This window comes from Phaenicophaeus curvirostris, chromosome 15 (genome assembly GCF_032191515.1).
Source record: "Phaenicophaeus curvirostris isolate KB17595 chromosome 15, BPBGC_Pcur_1.0, whole genome shotgun sequence".
Classification (NCBI taxonomy): domain Eukaryota; kingdom Metazoa; phylum Chordata; class Aves; order Cuculiformes; family Cuculidae; genus Phaenicophaeus; species Phaenicophaeus curvirostris.
In genome coordinates this window covers 824,292-844,091 of record NC_091406.1, presented here as the reverse complement: position 1 = coordinate 844,091, position 19,800 = coordinate 824,292, and the positions used below count along the sequence as shown (strand labels likewise).

The window sequence follows — 19,800 nt, the reverse complement described above, 5'->3', positions numbered from 1 at the left end:
CGCGGCGAGGCTGAGGCTCTCCCTGGTGAGCTTGCTCTGGCTGTTCTGGCGAGGGGAGCCGCGGGTGAGGAGTGCTGGGTGGGTGTGGGAGCGGCGGTGCCGTGGCTGTGGGCTCTGCTCAGGCTGCTGGACCCCAACAGGGCTTTGTGCCACCATCCTCCTCGCACAGAGGCTGGAAGGTGCTGGGAGGCAGATACCATTAGCTACCTGTCTCCCTTGTTTTAATTTCCACCTCACTTCTTTGGGCAGGTGCTGGTGCAGAGATGAAGGGAGGCGGGGGCTCTCATGGCAGGAGCGACCAGGAGGGTCCTGGGCGTGCAGGGGGAGCAGCGTGGGCTCACGTGTTGGGGTTTGCATCAGCCCCAGTACTCTCTCCGGTGCTTTCATAACAGTTCCAGTGAAGCCATCAATTTTTAAAGAGGCTGGAGCTGCTCGTTTCCAGAGCTCCCTGGACACGGGAGGCAGCATTTCACCAAGTGCAGCCCTGCATATAAAACTTCTGCCAGGCCCACCTCCCTTTCTTTTCCTCAGCATGGATTTGACTCTTATTATGTATATCCTGAAATGAGGATACCAGAAAACATACATTAGACCTATAACCATATCATAAATATGTATTCACGCTGGAGTGGACAAATATATCTGCTGAATTAGGTGGTTTTTTTAAAAACAACAAAATAAATTCACAGGCTAAATTATTCAAAGATTAATATTTGACCAGTTGCAATGTGTGCAGAGTTATCCTAATATGTTTGTAGGCCAAAACCAACTTAGGAATACGTGGCGTTTGTGCAATATTTTTACAGCTGTTAAATATTAAGGGGCTGTCGGTCATGTGCACCGAGGCCCCATAATTCATTTTGGCTCTGTAAAGGGGCCTCAAAGTGCAAGTAAATTACATTGCTGCTTATTTTGTGGTCCTTGTATGCAGTAAGAGAAGTATAGAAAGGCTTAACGTGTAAGTGAGAATCAGAGTTCACTGGGTTTGGCTTTGTGGAGCTTTCCAGATGACCAGCTTGCTGCAGTGAGCAGGAGTTTGGCCAGAGGCAGCGTGTGCGGTGGTGGAGCAGCTCCCTGCCCCGTCCCATGGGGATCCAGCTGCCCCGGGGCTGCTCTCACAGCGACCAGGGGGCTCATGTCAGCTCATGCAATCATCATCAAACCACATCTTAAAAATGAGTAAAATTCAGAATGTTTTTAGGCTTGGCATGTCCCTACCCTGTGCTCCTCACGGCCCCTTTCACCCCCTTGTCAAGGACCAAGCCCATTTCTGTAGAACACGTTTCAACTAAACTACGCCGCGTGAGGAGGTTTGGTCCCTTTTTACTGAAGCCCCTTAAGGTTGAATATCTATAACAAAATTTCTGCGTCTTTCCCGGGTATGGATAATGTTTGTTTTAATTTTATTTTACGTTAATATGGAAGATAAATTCATTAAATTCAATGCAATTCCTAGGCTGGCGAAGTGAGAACTGTTCCAGCCAAGTGTCCCTGTGATATCATAACTAGTGCAAATGGTTTTTGATTTGGTGATGGCAATGAGACAGACCTTTAGCTGTAAATTATTCATGTAAAGGACTAATACAGCAAACATTGCAGAGCTGTGCCAAAATGCTACTTGGTTATTTGTTGTGCTTGACTGCAATAGAGACGAATGATTCCTTTGTCTTAGGCAGTGTTTGGTGATACGGTGTTCTTCAGCTATTGCTTAGCATAGAGCAAATGCAAGCACCCATGAAATGAAATTTCACCGTATTAATTAAATGTTTTGTATTAGAGATTAATCTCCCATGTTGAGTATGAGTTTGGTTTATTTTTTGAAAGCAATAGGTTGAACTTTAACAGTGTGAAATGCAATATTAAGTTCTAGACAGTGAGTAAATCCTGCTAACCTGTGCACCCAGCCATGAGCATCCCACACCCAGGAGCCTGTGGTGTTCTGGGGGTAAATGGTGTGCTTTCTCCTGGCTGGAAGCTGCTGAGCTTCTCCCTTCCTATCTGCAAAGATGGGAGACAGCAACACCCACAATACCTGGACCCTGATGGGTCAAAGTCCCGGCTCCCCACACAGGTCTGCTGCTGCTGCTCCGTTATCCCAGCCCTGGGATCCCCACAGGCCTCCCCTGCTGCGCCGGGGCAGGGGCTGTCGGCTGGGGTGAGCCGTGCGTGCAGCGCACTGAGCTGCATGTGCATCATCCCACATTAGTTCAGGTCTAACAGCTCCCTTTACAAACCACTCAGTGGGTTTGCAGCTCCTTGGCTGCAGAGCAAAGCTGTCGGGAGCATCAGCTCCCCGGGACAGGAGACGCTTTGGGCCAGATTCACACCTGCCCGACAGCAGCGCTACAAGGGTGCAAAGCCCCCGGAGACAGGTCTGGATGGAGTGCAGCGCTGCCTCGGCCTGAGCGGCTGGCAGCGAAGATGAGAACGGTGTAAGCAGCAGCTTTTCTTAACACGGTAATGGATTGAATTCAAGCTGAAACATTTAGACTCTTTAAATTATAGTTTGGATCTTCTACTTCAATTTAACCCTCATCTTTCTATTTGTCTGCGCCACTCAAAACTGGATTCGCTGCTCGCTTGGTGGCACTTTTGGCTGAGCAGGGATGGTGGTGTGCAGCTGGTGCGGTGCTGGGGGAGCCAGCGCTGCTCAGGGACCCCCCAGTGCCCCTGCCTGCCACCCAGCCAGCTCTCCAGCAGCTCAGAGAGCCCAGAGAACCAGGTTTAAATCTCCTGACTCATCAATAAGCGAAGACCTTAAAACACTAAAACAAGCCTTTGAACAGCAGGTCACACATTTATCTTTCCTGAACAATATAACTAGGTTGGCTTTTGATTTTCACCAGATAAAGCTGAAATAAAGCCTGGAAAGGAAAGGCCCCAGCACCAGTCTCTGTGTTAGCATCACCGAGCGATGCAAAAGAACGGGCTCCCCAGGACAAGCTCTTGCATGCAGCTCGTCTGTCGTGGCAGCCGTGTGGCAGAACCTGGTGTCTGGGGAAATCCTCACAGTGCCCATTTGTCACTTCAGGTGAGCAGTCACGCGTGGTTAGTATTTCAAAGCCTTTAAATCCACGGGCGTGAGGATCCCTCAGCTGGGATCCATCCCCACCAGCACAAGGGGCCTGCTGAGGGCACTGGTTTGTCACCAACTTCTGAGTCTTTTTCAGTCAGTAGAAATGCTCATATTATTTCCAGAGGGATTAGGATCAGGTCTTTACAGAGCTGAAAGCTTACTTAAATGTTCTTCTAGGTCAAAGGACAGTCAGTCCAATTTTTCCATGTTTGATGTGTTTCCATATTACAGCTTGTAGAAAATCCTTCCATTATTATTATTTTCAATACATCAGTAAAGCTCTGAGGTTCCCCGTGAATAGATTTTCCATCCACAGAGGTACTGGACTCGTAATTGTTGAGATTTTCTGCATTCTTAAGGTGAAATTATATGGAATTTAATAATGCTGATAGCAGCAGAGTCTCTGTAAATGACTTTAAAGCCTTACAGTGTTTCATAGGAACCACTAACATCTCTAAAGACTTTTTACATCCTCCTTTAGAAAAATATAGAAGAAAATACTTAATAATCTGTTAGATTTCCAGTGAAAAAAAAAGTATTTTCTTCTTCTATAAATACTGGGCAGAGCTGTATATTGGTTAAGCAAATGCAGTTTAGTTTCCCCAAACTGATCCAACCCAGTGTGCCCACCTCAAAAAAATCAGGTTCTGCCCTAGATCCAGCTGGTCCAAGCTCTGCAGATCCTGGTTGGAAGCCCTTTGCCTGGGCTGCGTGCAGCTGCCGGGGCTCGGCTTCGAGTGGAGTCTCTGCCGCAGGATTTGTCTGTGGCTCCTGTGCCTGTGGTGAGCAAAGGCTGCCCCATCCCCACCTGCCTCTCTTAGTGCCACCTCCTCTTCTCTCTCTAGGAGGCGATCCCTCTGCTTCATTGTGTGCCAGCGTGTCCCCTCTGTCACTCAGGCACGGGAGCTGCGTCTTTGTCTCTAAATGTCATTCACTCTGGACTTGACTTGCCTTTACTCCCACATAGCAGGTTCATAGATGTTACTGATTTATTTAATAGCATTGGAACTGTTGGAAAGCGTCCAGAGGAGGCCGTGGAGATGATGCGAGGGCCGGAGCACCGCTCTGTGAGGACAGGCTGGGAGAGATGGGGTTGTTCAGCCTGGAGAGGAGAAGGCTTGGGGAAACATTAGAGCAGCTTCCAATACAGTAAAGGGGCTCCAGGAAAGCCAAGGAGGGACTTTTTCCAAGAGCACGGAGTGATAGGATGAGCGATAATGGCTTTAAATTGGAAGAGGGAATATTTAGATTAGATATTGGGAAGAAATTCTTCCTGCTGAGGGTGGGGAGGCCCTGACCCAGGGTTGCCCAGAGAAGTGGTGGCTGCCCCATCCCTGGAGGGGTTCAAGGCCAGGCTGGATGGGGCTTGGAGCTCCTGATCCAGTGAGAGGTGTCCCTGCCTATGGCAGGGGTGGGACTGGATGGGCTTTAAGGTCCTTTCCAACCCAAACCATTCCATGATTCTTTGATTACTAGTCTAAAAGCCATGTCCCATTCTGCACAGTGCCTTCCTTGAAGCAGGTTAAGGTTAGGGTGTTTTCTACATTAATTTTTTATGCATTGCAAAAATAGAAGTAGCTGGGTGTTTCCTTCACGCTGATGCTGTGCTGGAGAGCTTCTCAGTGACCTACATAGACCAGCCTGGTGATGGGAGGATGAGTCCAGCTGCGGCATTTGCTGTCCCTGCCAGGCTGCTGCTGCAGTTCAGCATCCTCCTTGCTCCCCGCTCCATGCCCTCTGCCGCATGGAAGAGAAAAGCTTGTGATCTCGGGGCATTTAGGATCGCCCAGGCATGGGCAACTTCATTGGTTTTGGACCTGGCACTAGAAATGTTTGGGGGTTTTTAAAGCAGAACCTGGAGGGCCTTCTTCTGTCTGCATTTATTTGATACAAACGTGCTTTGGTCGAGAAGCTGAAACAGGTAAACCAAACCATTCATTTCTTTAAGTTCAATTCACCACTTAGAGGATGGAAAATAAACTGAGCTGAGCTGCAGCAGCACTGAACAGCAAGATATGGGATTTCAGGCAAAGCCCACTGTGGCTGGGAATGTTTCTCCCACATAACCCAGATTTATCTCTCCGGAGCAGGAGGCTGCTTTATGTGGTTCAGACAGGAAAAAATGAAAACATCCGGAGACGTTGTCTTAAATAGCTCATAAAACCCAGGCATCTGCCCCTGTGGAGGGTGTATCCGATGCTCCCAGAAATGCAGCAGCCCTGGTGCAGAGCTCGGGTTCCTTCCATGTCCCTGACTGCAGGTTTGGACTCCTCTTTTGTGTTCTGGCAGCAGCTGCCTTTGTCACGCTCCAAATAATTAATAAACAGCAGCCCTGCAGGGCTGCTCCTTCTCCAGCAGCCCCTCACTTTTGTAGCCACGGTGTTGACCTTGGCTGAACCGTGCTGGTGGGGAGCAGGACCTGGCAGCACTGGGCAGCACAGCGCGGGTGATGAGCCACCAGCACCCATGGAACTCGCGCAGCACGGCTCCCGCACTGGGCCATCCATCTCCTGGAGTGCTGGCACCTCACAATGTTGGTTTAAGAAGCCATTTATGAAAAATGAGGCTTGGTTCAATGCTGTTGAAAATGCAGTGCTAGGGCAAACAACACGAGTTATTTGTTAGACCCGTTGTCAGAGTGAAATACCTCTGAGATCCCAAGCAATAAATAAGCAGGGAATGCGCTGCAGACCCTGCCCAGGTACTGCACTCAGCCACCCTTCTACTGCAACATTAATTCCTCTTAAATAGGGAGGTAATTTACGGCTTCATTCAGGATTGCATCCTTACAGTGGAGGAATGGTGCCTTGTGCTTCTGGTGAAGCCCCCGATGCGCAGGCTGCTTGGCCAGGAGGTGCCGCAGCCCCTGGGCAGCTCTGGGCTCTGCAGCCCGTGTCCCCACAGAGGTTGTCCATGGATGTTTTGCACCACACCGGATGACAAGTAGACCCCACCTGGAGTCCAGTTCTGGAATCCCCAACATAAGAAGGAGATGTAACTGTTGGAATGGATCCAGAGGAGTTCACAGAGATGATGCGAGGGCTGGAGCATCTCTGCTGTGGGGACAGACTGAGACAATTGGGGTTGTTCAGCCAGATCCAGTGTGAGCTGTCCTTGCCCATAGCAGGGGGTGGAACTGGCTGGACTTTAAGGTTCCTTCCAACCCAAACCATTCCAGGATTCTGTGATTCTATGATGTTAGAAGGTTTAAAACAAGCCCAGGATAAGAACAAAACCACATCATGGTGGTTAGATTAGTAATGGCTTTAGGCAGGGAAGAAAAATGTGGTTGCCAAAGAAATTGTTTTCATAAGCAACTTTCTCAGCTGGATCCCTCGTGTCTGGCCGCTTGAGCTGCTCCTCTGCCCTCTGACTGCCGCCTGGTCCAGGTGCATGAGCCATGGTTCATCTCACTCCATAATCACAGCATACATCACGTCACTGCTCACCATCCAGCAAGCAGCTGTTCCGCAGCTCTGCCAGTGCCGTCCCGGCTCAGGGGGGATGCCAGCAGACGGGGCTGAGCTAGGCAGGAAGCAAATGCTGATGATAAACTCCTGGTGGGTTGGTAACTGTGCTGCTCCTGCAGCCGTCACCACTGCCTGGGCAGGGGATGCTCAGCCCTGCCTCACAGGCAGCTTCACCCTGTCTGAGCAATAGCGGCTCCCTCCAGGGACACGGTACTGCTGGCAGAGCTGCATGAGCAGGCGTTAAAGAGCTGGTTTCCTCCATCCCCTGCCCTTTACGCAGTGTCCAGTGCAGGCATTGAGTTCTGCTGGGAGGCTAGCGGGTGTGCGAGGACAAAGGGGTGCCCTGGAGCCCCTCCTCAGGGATGGGAGATGGGCTCACTGCATCCCAGGAGATGGCAGGAGCCGCCGGCTCCTCCTGGGAGGCTCTTCAGCCATCCTGGCTCTTCCAGGCTGAGCAGTGTGGCTGTATGAGCTGACCTTTAGTAACCTTTATTTTAAATTCAAAAGAGGGGCCCTTTTCCAACTGAGTCATTTCAGTCGAGTTACAACAGCTCACTGCCTATTATTACAACTTGATTATTAATTTATAGCTCCATAAACCCCCGTGCTGCGTGTGTGTAAAGCAAAAGAAAAGGACTAGTAAAGAAAAGGGACACAAGTTGGTAACACCAGGGAAAAACTGGACTGGGAGAGACCCAACTGAGGAGCCCACGTGAGCAGTTCATGGCAAGGGTGACTTTGGGGCACAGCTCTGGAGCAGAGACAAAAAGGGAATGGGAGGATACTCCAAGAATAGCAAATAAGTTGACACTAAGAGTGAAAGGTGAGAGAGAAGAAACTGGAGCAGCAGAGCGGCTGCAAGAGCGCAACAAATGAGAGGTGAAAGGGTGAAAGACAATGGCAAGCATAATTGTCCACAGAAGCCACTGACAGGATTCAAGGAGATACATATTTATGGATAGTATATATTTATATATAAGGATCAGATGGAAAATGAAAGGGAAGAGAGTATGTGATTAAAAAATCACATGAAAAAAGTTTAACTTGGGTCTTCTTAAAGCAGAGCTGAGTTTGCTCCAGCTATAAGGGTAATAAAATGGAATGAAAAGACAGCAGAGCTGTAGATTGATTAAAAACGTATCTTTCTGGCTGGCTGAAACCAGCACCATTAGCAGAAACTCCTCATTTAAGAATTAGTTATCTCTTTGCCTGGGGATTTTTCTACTTGACATCACGAAATAGCTTGTCAAGCTGGCGCGTGTCTGAGTGCAGGCGCTGAATGACAGACTTGCTGCCTTTGAGCATGCTGGGCTCGCTCGTAAATGCCTCTTGCCTCTGAGACTTCCATCCCGCTTGGATTCACCTGCTCCACTAGCTTGTGCAGTCAGCACCCAGCCTGTTGCTGAATGTGGCGCTGTTATTTAGGTCATTTGATTTTTGTGTTAAAATAACACCGTCGGGGCTTGGGGGCCGGTGTTGTAAAGCCAGTCAAGCCAAGGACACAAACTCAGTGCTGTGTTGCCCAGGAAAACAATTCCCACCAGTCCTTCCTTTCCCTGTGAGGATGTGCCCTTGTTCGTACAAACCCAGGGGAAGTGTGAGCCAGGATGTCCAGGTGCTGCCTCTGGACAGGGACCGTGCTCCTTTGCACCTCTTGGTTTCGGCTCTAGAGCAGCGTGGACTTGCAGGTGCATCTCTCCCGCTGCCGTCATTAACCAGAGCATCTCTCAGCTCCTGCCCTTTGCTCCATCCTCTTATTTGGAAGTCACTACATGGTCAATAACGCGTTTGTTGCTTTAGGTGGTTGCCCAGAAATGTGCTGTTCTTGTGCTGGGTGTGGGCACAGGGAGAAGCCTGTACTCTCTGGGGTGATGGGCGCGTGCCTCCCCTTCTGTCTGCATCCCTGCTGCAGAGCATCTGCCTTGCACCGAGGTGGCACTGCCTCTGGAGGCTGCCAGGTCCTTTGCAGACCTGTTCATTTAGGTATGTTTTAAGCTTGCCTTTTTTCTACCTGTAAAATCAGATTTTCCAATGCCTCTGCAGAGCCTGTGATGTCCCTTCGGGCAGCCCATCCCCATACTGTGCCTTCTGCCTTTCACCCTGTTTCACCAGTGCTTGAGTTTGAGATGCAAAGTTCTTTGAAGACTTGGTTTCAACAAATGAGACATTCCTGGTATCTGGAAATCCAAGGGGCAAGCAAATGTATTTGCTCAGTAACATCAGAGCTGCCATTTGGAAAGGTTTAGAGGTGGAGCCCCAGCCAGTGACTGAGATTCCTCATCTTGGTCCTTGTCTATTATGTTTTTTGAACCTACAGCTCCTGATTTTATTGTACATGCAAAGGAGGCAGAAGGAAATGGGGGATCAGGCTCCCGTTACTAGTTTCCAATCTGCTGCCTGAGATTTCTTTGCACCGATGTCATTTGTGGTTGGGGTAAAGGGGAACACACAAATTATTCTGCATTATGTTCAGAGTAATGACAAGTCTTAAAATAGCTCTCAATTAGCAATTGATTGTGATTAATTGGAACAACATAGGCTGACACGATATCTTCATCTCTCCAGAGCATTTTTGAGTTCATGAGTTCTAATTTTCCAAAATTCAAAAGCTGTGGCTCCCATATAACCAGAACCATCTGTCAGCAATTCATAGCGTGCATCTTCAAGAAGGAGTGACACATGCTTTGGCTTTGCTAATTAAAACAAGCATCCAAAACGGGGCTCAAGTTTGAATCGAAACCATGGGGTTTACATCTATGTGTGCATAGATATGTGTATGTGTTTGTGTATGTGTGCATCCCAGGGTCTTCCATACGAGGTCAGTGCCGTGTGCAGCCTTAGATACAAAATGGAAAGATGGTATTAAAAGAAAGTATTAATATAGCAGTAATGAATCAAATAAGGTACAGAAAAGTCTTAAATTCAAGGGGACAAGGCCAGACTTGAAAGATGCTGGTAGTGGCAGTTATTAATTCTCTGTGCACCAGACTTAAACGAGCTAGAGATGTTTGACAGAAGGACAGGAAGAGCAAACACCATTGGCAGAAGAAGACTTCTGCATCAGTTTTTCATATCAATGTAATTTCCCAGAGGAAGATATGCTTAAATGCCACAGTCCTGATGGCCAAATATTGTTTCTAATCACAGTGTTTGGAAAGGGGAAGCCCGCAGCACTGAATTGCTCCTGAATTACTTTTTCTTATACTGGAAATGCGGAACAGGCAGAGCTCTTCATCTGCAGACAAACCGGCACAGGGGACTCCAGGTGGAGTAAAGGGAGTTTATTGCACAGCAAAGCGATGCCCAAAAGAATAAATTGACCACAGAAGCAGCTTTCCTCCGGTAAAAAGGCTTTTGCTGTGAAGTGCAAGGAAGAATCTGTACAACTTCGGGTACACCACAACTCTCAGAATCAGTCTGGCAGCATCGGTGACCACAGTTGACCCATTTCTGTAAATGCTTTCTGTTTCTTCCCACCCGGCTACTGATGCTTTGTCCTTCTCTTTCCACTCACAATTTTAACTTCTTCACATGTTACTTTGAGAAAGATCCTGACATCAATATTTTGTCTCATTTAACTTGCCTTCTGCTTTTTTAACACCAGGTCTCATATTTTCCCCACCATTTGGGGAACATATTTTTATTTTCAAATAAATTTGACAGAAGTTTAGACAATTTTAATGGAAACAAACATTAAAATAGAAATTTTTATTAGAGTGGACTAGGAAGGAACCAGGGATCTACAGAGACCAGCTCAGGTCCTGGCCATGGTAGCACCCAGGTGTTCACAGCTGCTTCCCAAAGGGTAAAAAATGGTATCAGCTTATCAGTGCCTGGCAGCAGCCGTTCCCTGCGCATTCCCTTCCTCCCCCTGTGCCGCTGCCTTTGAACACACGGGAGAGTTCAGCCCAATGACATTTCTGCCAAGTCCTTCCCTGGTTTTGTTTGCCCACTGAAATTTTACTTAGGACACTTGATCCTAAATGCAAATAAATCCACCACATGTCCGTCCTGCCTCCAGCACTGATCCCAGAGCCAATTACCTGCATGGCATTTGTCATTGTTCCTAAGCGTTACCTTGGCAATTTTATTTAGACAGGGGCATTTTCTGCTGATAAATCTAGCTCGATTACCAAGTCAGAATGTATTTATTAAAACACCAATTAGACCTTGGTCTCTCATCAGTCACAACACCTTTAATTCATGCATGGATGCAAAACCTGTTTGAGGCATTGTGCGTGCACAAGAGAGTGGTCTAAATCAAATTGTCACTTTGCCGACATTGCCTTATCTTCAGCCCTAGAGGCAATCAATTTTTTATTTACCATATGAATCATGTGTGAGGTTTTTAAAAGCTTCAACACTTAATTTTTTTTTTTTTTTGGTGTTGAAAGGAGAATACTCGCTTGACAAGGTGGGAAACAAAGGTGAACGTGGAGGTGAGGGCATCAGCCCCTCAAGCTCACCCTAGTGAGATGGACGTGGTGGGGAGCTGCCTGGGGTGGTGGCATGAGAGGCTTGGGATGGGAACCACCCTCTTTCCACCTGCCAATGGGCTGAGTTGTTAATTACTGCTCAAATGGGGATCAGCTGCTGCAATTGGCCCCAGCAGAGGAGATAAAAGTGTGGAAAAGACAACAAAACCCAAGAGGTTGTGAAGCCAAGGTCATGGGGGCAGGAAAGAAGAAAAGCAATGTGAAATAGAAAGGAAAAAAACCCAGCCAACAACAAAACCCTAAAGCAGAAGCAGCAGTGAGAAGAACAAAAGGTGAAAGGACAACTTAAATTGTCAAGATTGGATTGAGAAGAGCAGGATAGGAAAATGGCTCAAATTAGGATGATCGCAGACTGAAAGGTTGGTGTGGCCCATGCGCAAAGGTAATGAATTTCTGGATGCTGAAAGCACCTCTGTCTGCCTCTAAAAGCACACAGTGTATAAGCTCTGTGCCCTGCCTGAAGATGGTGTCTGTTCCTGGCTGTGTCCCCTGGAAGCTGCTCCTGGGGCTGGGGCAAGGGCTGAAAGCGGCGGCTCCAGTCCCAGGAGCAGATGCAGGTACATGGCAAAAGATCACTCGTTTGGAAGTGATTTCTGGAGAGTGTTTAAATTTGAATGCTATTCAATTTTCTGTTTGCCTGTTTCTGGGTGAATTCATGTGGGAACCCACTTCTCCGAGTTCTTGGAAGCTGAAGAGGGGGAGATGTCCCAGCCTGTGGCAGCAGTGGGATTTAGGGTGGGTTTAGATGCCTCAAAGCATTTCTGCGCTCCCCCTGCAATCAGAGCATCACCACTGGCTTTGGCGAGTGTAGAGGGGAGGCACTACCCTGCAGAGCCCACCTCTGTCTCCGCTGGGTTTTTATTCCAGGCTCAGTGCTACAAACTTCAATCGCCATCAATCTGAGAGGGACTTGGGGAGGGGCAGGGTCTGCATATGATTTCTCATGATGAAAACTCTTTGTTGGTTTTGGTTTGAAGGTCCTGTGCTGATTTCATTTTATATCACAACTTTCTCCCCTCCTCTTCATGGGGATTGCCCAGCCCCTGCGTGCAGCATGTTTGTTGTGGGAGAGGAGAAGAGAAGAACCGGGTGGCTGATGGTTTTTGTGTCAATTATACATCAGAGGCTTTACTGCTGCTTCAGAAGCTTCTAATAATAATAATTATAATTAGGGCACTGGGAGAGAAATGTGCTGAGATCAGGGAGAAAAGCAGGAAAGCCAGGGCAGAGTTAATTAGCCCCTTTTATCCAAGAATCTCAAAGCATTTAGTCATTAATTAATGAATTCTGTGGTTAAATCAGCACAATGTTTGGCTTGCTACCAGGAAGGGGCTGGGCTTGGGGCTCAGCACCCATCCGTGCTCAGCCCTGGGTCCTGTGTGGGTTGGTGCTGCTGCAGGCACCTTTCTCTTGCTGCAAAATGCAGAGAAATGTGTCTTTTTGTCCTGTCTGCTCTGCTGTGGAGGATGTGCTGCTGAGATGGCCCAGCCCGGACCCGGCAGCAGCCCTGCAAGGGGGTGTTGGTGTGGGAACTCCAGGCTGCAAGCCACTGACTTCACCCTCCAGGTCACATTCCAAGAACTGAATACGTGGGTGACAGGTCCTTTAAAAGTGATCTAGAAAATGCTGGGGAAAATACTTGGAGAGCATTGGTGTCCTGACCCAGGAATGGATGACTTGCCTTGGGTCTTCTTTTTAATGGCTATGATAGTTATTTTTTAATTGATTTCAGTTCAGTTTGCAGCTGTTGCTTCTGGTTAGCAGCAAGCTGCATTTTTTCAGTAGTGCTTTATTGATTTCCTTCTACGTGTGGTCGTTCTGTGACGCACACAGCTATCAAAGACTGCTTGAAGCCCAGAGAAGCTGGTAACGCTGAGGCTAAACCCGTGGTCCATCCTGCTGCCATGCAGATTGAGCTCAACGGGAGGGTTTGCAGCTGGAACGCTGCTTTTGTCGGCGGTCGCCTTGACCCCACAACACCCTTGCTGTTGAGAACTCATTGTATCCAGCAAAATAAGGTGTAATGTGTTTGTGCATAGGAGGTGTGAAATGCACTGCCTGCTCGTTTCATTACAGTGTAATACAGAATCATTTTCTGATGCAAGGTGAGGTTTGGCAGCAGCTTCTAATTAGGCACTAGAGGGGTGTACGTGGGGGTGGTGCAGCCTTGAATTGGTAGCCCTTTACCTCCCATTCCCCATTCTGTGCCCCAAAGCATCTTTAGAATGGGACTTTTTTTAAGTAGCCAAATTATGTGTGATTTTTCCCTTGGTAGGATGTGGCTGGAGTGTGTTTATTTAGCATTGCTAGGAAAAAGAATCAGCCTGAGGCAAACAGCAGGGACTGTTTTGTCTCTGAATTCTGGCTGATTTGCACCCCTCTTTGCCACTGCCCTGGCCGTGCAGTGACCGACCTGGCAGAAGCTGCCCAGGAGGGTGGTGGAGCCACCATCCCTGGAGAGGCTCAGAAGACGAGCAGATGAGGTGTTCAGGGATGATTTAGTAGTGGACAGGTACAGTTGAGCTCGATCTCAAAGGTCTTTTCCAAACAAACTATTCTATAATTCTAAGTAATAGATTGAGTAATTTAGTTACATAAAATGGTAAAATTAGGTCTGTATGATGTATTTAGAATGCCCAACTTCCTTTCCTTGTTAGAATTTCACTGTTGTGTTTCCTTACCCCGTTGTGTCTGAAGCTCCATGGGCAGAGTGAGCACACCCTTTGGTAGGTTCACCCTGCTGGCAGATCCACAGCTGGTAGCTGTTGGGATTTAGGCTTTTAAATGTGTCTTGGCAAGTCTGCCTCTGGAGCACCCTGATGTCCTCTGGCTCCCAAGGAGCCGCTTCACTGAGCCAGTGTCTGGAGTTGTTTGTCAAAGCACACAGAGCGCTGTGGGTTGCACTGTGCCTGTCTGAGTCAAACCTGGGCAAAGGGAGGTTGCGAAGCAGTGAATCGGGCAGCGATACCCACCCTTTCCAATGTGCACCTGCGACAAAGCAGAGCTCAGTGTACTTGACTTGAGATCCGATCAGTTTTACCGCCCTGTTTTAACTAACGGAGCCGACTCCCTAGCATGGTAATTACTTTGATCCTGCCTGGCACAGATGTATTTTTCATGTATTATTGCTTAATACTGGAGCTTCTCTTTTTTTTCCTCCCTCTCACATCTGAAGATAGCCTAATGAATTATTTCCCCCTGCTACTTCATTAAATGCTAAAGGGCAATTCAATCTTCTCCATAGCTCTCCCTCGTTCTTTAGGTTTTCTTAATGTACTGCTTCAGCTAGCACGATGTGTTTTGCTTGTAATGATTATATCAAGGCCTTTTGAGCATAAAACTTAAGCTCATTTTGTAGCTGAAAGTGTGAGTACGTGCCTGGCGATGCCCACTGCCCACACACCCACCGGGGTTCCAGTGGGCTGGGAGGAGGGCAGGCTGGGAGCCCACCTGGCCAGATGGGTTTGGGAGCATGTTTAACTGCACACACCACACACACTTCCCCACCAGTTAAAAGCGTGAAAACTGTATTTATCAGAAAAATCTTTTCCCACGGAGTGTAGCAGTTGTTTAGGTTGCGGAAGGGAGCTTGCTGGGCTCCACTCTCCCTGCTGCAGCAGCAGCTGCTCAGCCCATCTCTCGTCTTTTCCCAGGGCTGGTCGGAGATCTCTGGCTGCATCTGCTGCAGGGATGCTCTGCACACCCAGAGCACCTGCTGCTGGGCACCAGCTCTCCTGTCAAACCCTGCTGCCCCTGAGACAGCCCAGGCCAGCTCACATAACACTGGTGGTGGCTGGAGGAGGACCCTGCCCATGGAACCTCTCCAAACCTGCAGCCCTTCCCAGCACCCAGATCTCGCCTGGTTTCTGCTCTTCTGCCTCCTGGCTCACTGGTGGTGTGCCTATCATTGGTGAATATTCATTGAGTAAAATTAGCATCTACTAGGCCTTAATTAACTTATAAAAGGCTTATTTTGTGGTAATGATGTACTCTGATGTGCCTGATGGCAGCTGGTGGATCCCTCTGCCCATACAGCTCTCCCTGAGCAGGGTCCGGCCCCTCCAGCGGGGGCACAGAGGGTTGGACACCTCTTCTTCCCCACAGCTCTGAACTTTGAGCTGTGAGGAGCTGTCTGCAACCTAAGAGTGCCCTCAAGTTTGCAAAGTTTGCTCAGGTGATCACAGCAACATCCTTGCAGTGGTCTGATATTGGTGTCCGATTCTTGGTGTTTGGTGTCTGGGCTGTGTAGGCACTTGAGACACGTGTTGGAGTTCTCTCCTTGTCTGTGTGAGCACAGCCCTTTGGTTGGGGTTCTACAGTTTCTCCTGATGTGATGTGGGTGGGCTTAGCTCAGTGTCCCTATGAGTTTGCTTAGGAACTGTATGGGAGGCACCAAGAAGTGCTGTGCTCAGAGCAGGCGGTGGGATGGAGGAGGAGGCTGCATGGCATGCTAATGGCAACCGACCTGAGAAGTAACCTTTTTCCCTTGCAACTTATTTTTCCCCTGTTTTGGACTTCATTTGATTCATCAGGGGGTGGGGAGGCAGCAAGGCAGCAGGAGCACGATGTCCCAGTGCAGGAGCAGACAAGCATCCCCAGTGCTGCCCACGGTCCTCCAGGGCTGTGCTGGAGAGGGGCTGCTGCCCAGAGAACACACTGTGAAAGAGCTGGGGGCACCAGTGGTGCTCATCAAATGCATTTCCTTCATCAGGATTCAGTTGTCCTTGAATTCACAGAAGCCGCATGGGGAAAATGACTGACCTTACAGGAGAGCAGAGGAAAAGTAATTACAGGCGAGTGCAGAGCAAACACTAGGAAGGAGAGCGGGAGCTGCCCAAGGACTCCCAGCATCTCTGTGTTTCCATGGGGCCAGCCAGGAACACCCTCCCCGGTTCTCTTCCACCCTGCTTGCTGGAAGGGACCGTCCTGCGTGCAGGAAGGGCAGAGGCTCTGGAGCAGCCCCACGCAGGGAGCCGGCAGCAGCTCTGGCACAGGGATGAGCGGGGATGCCAGCTGGAATGGGGAGCTGCAGGTGGGTGCAGCTTGTGGATGTGTTTATCAGAAGCCCATGCAGTCAGGGCTTTACAAGGGCACCGTGTGTAATGCTGCTGCCAAAGCAAAGCAAAACTCAAACTATTTAGCCATTGCTGGTTTTTTCTAGACAAGATATAGAGCAGGTCTCAAGGCAAGCCTGTGAATTCAGTGTAGACTCACAGCTCCCAGACTGAAAGGCTCCATCATTGACAAGGGAGAAAGAAGAGATGAGGAGGGAGTTCCTGCCTTTGCTTTTCCACCTCTTTCTGTAACTTCTATGCATTGTGTTCATGATTGTGAAGAAGATGGAGAAGCGGGAGGGCAGGGCAGTGTCTCAGCGATGCTTCTCAACGTTTTGCTGCCCTGAGCTTGCAGACTCCCTTCATCTTGGCTCTGCTCCCAAGGCCTGGGGATTTAAAACTGGCAGCAGCATTTATGTGGGGGAAATCCCAATTTTTTTGATGGTGCAGTGGCAGCAAATGGTCACCTTGATCCCTGGCATGAGGAAGAGATTCTCCATTGGCATTGGGATCTGCCACGGTGACTGATTCCAGCAGCGCACCCTGCCTGTCGCTGCTGCAAGCCCTCACGGTTCCCCCTGCCCATTCCCTTCTCCTGCCCTTGCACTGCTGTGACACATACCACGCTTGCTGGGGTGCAAGACTGGCTACAGGGCCCCCTGTTCCTTTTCCTGGGTGGGACCAGGGGCTGCATTGCTGGTCTGAGATTGCAAAGCTAAATTATGCTCTTCTTGGTCTGGATAATGTTACCAATCTGCATGTGTTGGAAATAATTACACTTTAGTGGGAAGACGGATGCTTCCAACTGACATTTAAATTCGTGATTATTGCAGTGGTTTGGTCAGGGAACAGTTGTTACCGATGCCAGCTCTTCCCCCTTGTCACAGATTGCTGTGTTTGGGCAGGTGTCCAGCTGAAAAAGATGAAAATCAAGCCATGTGCTATATGAATTGGGAGATGCAAGCGCTGTTCAGGGGTTCCCATTGTCTGTGGCTTATGCAAATGCTTTGTGCACTGTAGTTTGTGCATTCTGAGCCCTCCTGCCTGGGGAGCTGCCTCTGACGTGGTGGGAGTTGTAGGCAGGGGGATGCTGGGGGTCGATGCCCACCATGCCAGTGTTGGTTGCCCCATCCAAGAGCCAAAGCTGGCTGTGCCGCTGAGCCGAGGGAGAAGAGGTGTTGGGAGGAATCGGGGGTGCGATAGCTGTAAGTCATGGGCGGAGGCAGGGGGTTCAGAGCTGTCAGTAACTCTGGTCTGCTCTCTGTTCCTCTTGCAGGTGAGCCCTCCAGATGGTCCTCATCCCACTGTGACTGCTGCTGCAAGAACGGGAAAGGGGATAAGGAGGGGGAGAGCGGAACGTCGTGCAACGAGCTGTCGACATCGAGCTGTGACAGCCAGTCGGAGGCCAGCTCACCCCAGGAGACAGTCATCTGCGGCCCCGTCACCCGCCAGACCAACATACAGACTCTGGACCGCCCAGCCAAGAAGGGGCCAGTGCAGCTGCTCCAACAGTCAGAGATCCGGAGGAAGAGTGATCTGCTCCGGACTCTCACCTCCAGCTCCCGGGAGTCCAACTCCAGCAAGAAGAAAACAGTGAAGGAGAAGCTCTCCATCGAGGAGGAGCTAGAAAAATGTATCCAGGATTTCCTCAAAATCAAAATCCCAGACAGGTTTCCAGAAAGAAAACATCCCTGGCAATCGGAACTGCTGCGAAAGTACCACCTATAGGCACAGAGCGGGGAGAGCAACGACCTTAGTCCCATTAAGAGCAAGAGTCTAAGTGATACAAAACTAATTCCCGATACTAGTTATTTGTTAGGTCACAAAACCGATCCTGTCTCTATAGCGCTGCCTAATTTGCCTCTTTCACTTTAACATTTCTAGTCATAGGGTAACTATTTTTCGAGTTGTGGAAGCACAATGACAAACGCTTTTGTTTGTAAACTCTGAGTCTTAACACAAGCTGAATACCTTAAGGGCACAACCATACAGACAACAAGAGATGCTCGTGTGTGAATGCTGCTGATGCTGGTGGGAACGCAGTGCGTGAGCAGGCAATGTCCAGGGGTCTGCATGCCTTCTGCGTTCCCCTTGTGGTGTGTTTGATGGAAGGGATGTGCACAGCTCAGAAGCAAGTTATGCCATGGCAGTTTACCTTAAGCATGTGTATATATATGTGCATATATATATATGTGTGTATATATCTCTCTGTGTATATATATATGTATATATATATCAATATATATTGCTTAAAGTTTTTCTGGCTCTCCTTATAACTGCACTTTCTCAGAAAAGAGCGTTTTTTAGCAGTCTGTGGATGTTCTGTTTCTTCTTCAGGTCTTTGAAGGTGGAAGAGTAGAAAACTCATCTTACTGTCTCTCTCCCCCTCTCCTTCTCTCTTTTTCCTCCTTCTCTGAGACGCTGTAAATGCATTTTGGTGGAGACCAGGGAATGGCGTGTGGGTCTTTGTTGTCATCAGCACAATATTGCATTTGTTTTTGATAATCTTGTTTCCTCCCCATGCCTCTTGTCGTATTTCTCAAGGCTCTGTGGTGCTGGCAGGTTAAACATGCGATGATCCCAGTTGGAAAGCTGTAGGAATTCTTCGCGGGTGGAGCGCGGTGGCAGCCAGAGTGGCCGTGCCGTTGAGGAGGGCTGAGGCTGCAGGCTTGCCAGGTGCATGTGCCAAGAGCTTTGGCCCCAGTTGGCAGGGAGAGCGGGCTCTGAGTCTTGCCCAGCACAGAAGCAAACACAAGAAATCATCCGTCCAACAGGCCAGGTTTAGTGCTTTGGCTGGCAGCGGGGGTCGGTTGCTGGAGGACGTGCATCCCAAGAGAAATTGCAGACCCCAGGGGAGGTGCCCATGGTCCCTCCTGCAGAAACCCGACTTGGTGTCAGTCCCGTCCGCAGCCAGTGCCAGGATGTTGGCCAGCAAACCGTGTCCTGGGTAGTTCACCGCACACAGGCCAGGGACCTGCAGGAAGGAGTGGTCCTGGCATTGACCGGAGTTGGGGTCCCATGGACCCTGGGGCACAGGAGCCTGGGGAAGGGGTCTGTGGGGTGCAACAGGCTGACACGGCCGGGTAACACAGAACACCAGCAAGGGATGGAGAGTGCCCAGGAACTGGGTGTTGGCAAGTGCCAAAAGGTGTAGGGCCAGCAAAACCTGGAGCAGGCAGGAGCTGAGCTCAGGATGAGCTTGGGCTGCTGGGGTGGGAGAGCCCAAAGAAAAGATGGAAAAATGAATTGCTCCAGATAATCTGAACTAACCATAGCTGGGAACAAACCAGCTAGAGTATTTGAGATGGATTATTCAGTTTCTAAAGGCACACGAAGATGATATTTTATTTATATATATATATATATATATATATATATATGGGAAGTGATAGTGCTGGTAACACAAAGTGCTTTGGTTCTGACTTATTCTTTCAGGTTCCAGGGCTTCCCCTCTCTCAGATTTCAGAGGCTGCTGTAGGAGATGATGTTGGGTATGTCCAGATGGTTTCTGTTGATGCTCATGCAGTTTCAGCAAGGTGGTTATCTTTGTGCTCGCAGGGCTCTGCTGCGCCCACAGGCCTGGCTGTGACGTTCTGTTTTGCAGGGAGAATCACGAGGTCTGTATGAGCCCATAGACAGGTTCCTACCCTTCGCTCGGCTGCAGGGGTTGTGCAGATTTTCAGTAGTGAGGATGTGGATTTTGC

General features: G+C 49.1%; 1 protein-coding gene across 1 annotated transcript in view; it reads left to right on the top strand.

Annotated features, from left to right (window-relative positions):
* The window catches only part of KCTD16 (potassium channel tetramerization domain containing 16), a 57,124-nt gene extending 38,210 nt beyond the window's left edge, over positions 1-18,914 (top strand). Inside the window, exon 2 of the mRNA XM_069869463.1 lies at positions 17,373-18,914. Within this exon, the coding sequence (XP_069725564.1) occupies positions 17,373-17,824 (452 nt within the window). The 3' untranslated portion in view covers positions 17,825-18,914. The remainder of the gene's footprint in view (positions 1-17,372) is intronic.
* The last annotated feature ends 886 nt before the right edge of the window (positions 18,915-19,800 follow it).